Source organism: Panthera uncia, assembly GCF_023721935.1.
Source record: "Panthera uncia isolate 11264 chromosome B3 unlocalized genomic scaffold, Puncia_PCG_1.0 HiC_scaffold_2, whole genome shotgun sequence".
NCBI lineage: Eukaryota > Metazoa > Chordata > Mammalia > Carnivora > Felidae > Panthera > Panthera uncia.
In genome coordinates this window covers 4,609,997-4,614,445 of record NW_026057583.1, presented here as the reverse complement: position 1 = coordinate 4,614,445, position 4,449 = coordinate 4,609,997, and the positions used below count along the sequence as shown (strand labels likewise).

Genomic DNA, 4,449 nt, shown 5'->3' with positions numbered 1-4,449 from the left:
CTGTGCGCAATCAGTGCAGGCTCCCGCCCGACTCTGACTCCAGCTCCGGCCACACCCTCGGCCCTGCCGCCGCCGCCGCCGCCGCGTCCCGAGACCGGGCGGCGGGAGATGCGCGCCCCACCGCGCCGGCCCCGGCCGCCGTCGCGGGCAAGTGCCGCCCGGCGGGGTCGGGGCGCCTGAAGCCCACGTGCGCCGCCGAGCCCGAGGAGGCTGACAGCAGAGCCCGCCCGAGCCGCCGCCCGCGCTCCTCCCCGAGGAAGAGATTTTGATTTCAAAGAAAGGAAGGAAGGAAGGAAGGACACCTCCCAGCCCCCCCCCCCCACTCCCGCCCTCCCGCTCCGGCGGCCGGGCCGGGCCATGCCCAGAAAGGCGGCGGCAGCGGCGGCCCAGCAGAAGGGACTTTCCTGGCAGCCCGGCGACGAGGAGCGCGCTCCGTGAGTCTGGCCGTGCCCCGGTTCATGGTTCCCGCAAGCCCTCCAGGAGGCCGAACGCCGCAGCCCCTCCCCGCGCCCCGGAGAGCCTCCTGCGTCCTCTGGCCCTCGGGCCCGCCCCGCGCCGCCCGGGCCCCGGCCGCCGCAGCCCAGCGCCTTCCGCCCGGCGCGGTGGATGGCATGATGGTGCGGGGAAGGCACCGCGGTCCTGGCCAGCCGAGTCGCGACGGCCGCGGGGGCGGCGGCAGTGGCAGCGGCGGCGGTAGCGGGCTCCCCAGCGGCATGCCAGTGCCCCCCGGGCGCGATGGCTAGCGGCAGCGCCGGGAAGCCCGCTGGCGAGGCCGCTTCTCCGGCTCCTGCGAGCGCCGTCGGGGGGGCCTGCTCGCAGCCGCGGAAGAGGCTGGTGTCCGTCTGCGACCACTGCAAGGGCAAGATGCAGCTGGTGGCCGACCTGCTGCTGCTGTCGAGCGAGGCGCGGCCCGTGCTCTTCGAGGGCCCCGCCTCCTCCTGCGCCGGCGCCGCCGAGTCCTTCGAGCAGTGCCGGGACACGATCATCGCGCGCACCAAGGGGCTCTCCATCCTCACCCACGACGTGCAGAGCCAGCTCAACATGGGCCGCTTCGGGGAGGCGGGGGACAGCCTGGTGGAGCTGGGCGACCTGGTGGTGTCGCTGACCGAGTGCTCCGCCCACGCGGCCTACCTGGCGGCCGTGGCCACGCCGGGCGCGCAGCCCGCGCAGCCGGGCCTGGTGGACCGCTACCGCGTGACGCGCTGCCGCCACGAGGTGGAGCAGGGCTGCGCCGTGCTGCGCGCCACCCCGCTGGCCGACATGACGCCGCAGCTGCTGCTGGAGGTGTCCCAGGGCCTGTCGCGCAACCTCAAGTTCCTGACGGACGCGTGCGCCCTGGCCAGCGACAAGTCCCGGGACCGCTTCTCCCGCGAGCAGTTCAAGCTGGGCGTCAAGTGCATGAGCACCAGCGCGTCGGCGCTGCTGGCCTGCGTGCGCGAGGTGAAGGCGGCGCCCAGCGAGCTGGCCCGCAGCCGCTGCGCGCTCTTCAGCGGGCCGCTGGTGCAGGCCGTGAGCGCCCTGGTGGGCTTCGCCACCGAGCCGCAGTTCCTGGGTCGCGCGGCGGCCGTGAGCGCCGAGGGCAAGGCGGTGCAGACCGCCATCCTGGGCGGCGCCATGAGCGTGGTGTCGGCCTGCGTGCTCCTGACCCAGTGCCTCAGGGATCTGGCGCAGCACCCCGACGGGGGCGCCAAGATGTCGGACCACAGGGAGAGGCTGAGGAACTCGGCCTGCGCCGTGTCTGAAGGCTGCACCCTGCTATCTCAGGCTTTACGGGAGAGGTCTTCGCCCAGGACTTTACCGCCAGTGAATTCCAATTCTGTGAATTAGCACCCCCGCCCCCCGCCCCCTCGCCCTCCCCCCCCCCCCACTAGAGGAAGATACTCACTCTCTGCCCCTCTCCATTTATACCAAAGAAATCCCAGGGGAAGCCCCTCCCCCACGGCAGACGCTCGGAAAGAACCTTCCAGAGAGCTGGGGGCCCCTCCCGCCGCAGCACCCACCTGCGCGCACGCAGCAGGGACCGCGAGGTGGCGCGCCCGCACCCGCCCCCGGCTCCTGTTCCGGAGCTCCGCCCCTCAATTTTCTAACCAATCGGGCAGGAAGGAGGTCATGGGTTCGTTTCTTTTTTTGGCCCGTTTTTTTTTTTTTTTTCCGTTTTGTTTTGTTTTTTCCTATTTAAAAGAAAGGTTACCTCCGTTTCCCTCCTTAGACATGGTTGTAGCTATTTTTTTTTTTTTTTTTTTTTGTATGCTGTTATTTTTTTAAGCAAATCGTGTTGGATTAGGCGTATACTTGGTGTGGAAAGAGTATGACATTGCCATGTGATTTGCAAATGGGGGGGAAAGCTACTGTGAGTGTGTGTTTTATTTTTTAATTTACACTATAGAGTGATTTCCCCCCTCCTTCCCCCCTCCCCCCAATGTCAAGTTTTTACCGTGCATGTACTGGAGTATTTATTTCATCTATTAAAATGTTATGTTTCTCAGATGGCCTTTGGCAGTTATTGTTGATGTTCGATCGCTGTGACGTTGCATTCTGCACGCGCTCTCTGGAAGGGCGCCCCGGAGACTGTGCTTCGGGAGCAGTGCCTCCGGTCCTCAGCCCCATCTCCTTTTTCCTGGAGAGTCACCGCTTTGAGCAGCCTGGAATTCAAGAAGAGAGCACGGTGTGACACTGTCGATGCAAAGCACGTGTCACAGGCGAGGGTGCGGGGGCTGGGCTGTCGGTGGGGTTTTGTCTTGCCTCTGGTTTCTCCTGGAACGTAAGTCAGCCCCCTTCGTCTCCCACCCCTTTCTGCCCTGATGAACACTGGTTCAGGCTGACCCTGGTCTGAGTGGTATTCTGCCCGTCTCTTTCAGATTAAGGGTCTCCCTAATCCTGCGTGGTACCCCACCCTCCTCGGGTCGGAGGGTCCGTGCAGTGCAGCTGTCGAAGTAGACCCAAGTTCTTTCCAGGAGAGCGTGGAGCCTCATTTACGTAGGCGGGTCTATTCGGACAAGATCCGGTGATGTCAGGAGAAAGTACAGAGGGATCTGGACTGTAATAGAGGGAGAGGTGTTGGGGGGGGGGGAGCGTGGAGAACTTTCTAGAGCCGCAGCATAGTTGCAGGCAAAGGGCTGATTTGGGTGACCTTGTCTCAAGATATGCCCTGGTTGATTCTGCGTTGGAAGAATCTCCGTCAGTTGAAGTTTGGAGTTATTTTGAGGTGGTTTGTCCTCTCTGCAGACACGCTAAGAAAACATCGGGGAGGGAGGGGTGTTACAGTTTTGCTGAACCTAGTTAAGTTTTGGACATTTCCCCACGGAAAGTGTAACATGTTTATTTGCAGCGCCTGTCCTGGAGACCACACGGATGAGAAGTCATACATGCTTTAAATTTGCTCCGTTTACACTTTTCTTGGCATTTGTTGTGCCTAAACCTTTGTAGTTCCCGCGGATCTGAGAAGAAAGACTTTCTCACCGTAATATGTTAGAAAGTCCTTTTGACGACTGTTTTACTTGAATAGCTGTGTTTGTTCCTGGGACATCATGCTCGGCGTGTAAACCCGTGTTGGGTAAGACTAGGATCGTGTAACTGCTCTGAATTCGATGTCTGGAAAAGTCTTAAAATGGTAGTACACATACACGTTTCTTAAAAAACAGTCAAGGGAGCTCTTGGCTTTCTCCTGGGTCCGGGTAGATTTAGACGTTTAAAATGTGTAAAAACTGAAAATGACCTTGAGAATGTTTTTTCCTGTCCCTCTGCCCTTCTTTAAGTCTGGGTCAGCCAGGTACCGGAAGTATTTGCGGGGAGGAATCTTAACCCGTGTGCCAACGACCATCCTGCTTGCCTATAGGAATGACTACTTTTATTTATGTACAGAAGTTATTGTAGAGTCTCTAATTATCTGCCTCCTTTAGCCTATGCAGGTCACAGAGAGCAAACTGAAAAGAGCAAGGTAAAACAAAACTAGGGCCAGGAACCCGTTAAGTTTGGTGTTTGATTCAGACAAAGATCATTGCCAGTTGTTGCTTGGGCTCATTCCATACAGAAGCAATTTTCAGGACACCGCATGCCAAAAAAACCCTCGCTTTCTCTATCTACTTGGATGAAGTTAGCTAGCCTGCCAGCAAATCAATTTTAAGGCTTCTTTTTGTCCTAGCCACCTGGTGGTGTCCCTTTACATTTCTGTATATGAAAGGTGTCCTGTAATATTCAAAATCTCTGTCCTCTGAAGTGGTTAAAAGTTTCACTGGTGTCTTAACGTCCTCCCTTCCCCTCCTTCTGTCTCTAAGATAAGTTTGGGATTTTTCTTCCAGCAGGTGGCTCAAAATGAATTCTTGTATTTTGTTCAGCAGGTTCTCGGGAAACCAGAACAAGGAACACAGTGCATCTCTGTGTCTGTGCTGCTTCTGTAGGCGAGGGCCTCTTGTCATCTCAGCTTTCAGTGCACCAGCTTGCTAAACTTGT

General features: G+C 58.9%; 1 protein-coding gene across 1 annotated transcript; it reads left to right on the top strand.

The window, feature by feature from the left end:
* Nucleotides 1–6: 6 nt before the first annotated feature.
* Nucleotides 7–2,483, top strand: TLNRD1 (talin rod domain containing 1). The gene has a single exon (XM_049614348.1). It carries the CDS (start codon nt 736–738, stop codon nt 1,825–1,827), a length of 1,092 nt encoding a protein of 363 aa, XP_049470305.1. The 5' UTR covers nt 7–735; the 3' UTR covers nt 1,828–2,483.
* The last annotated feature ends 1,966 nt before the right edge of the window (nt 2,484–4,449 follow it).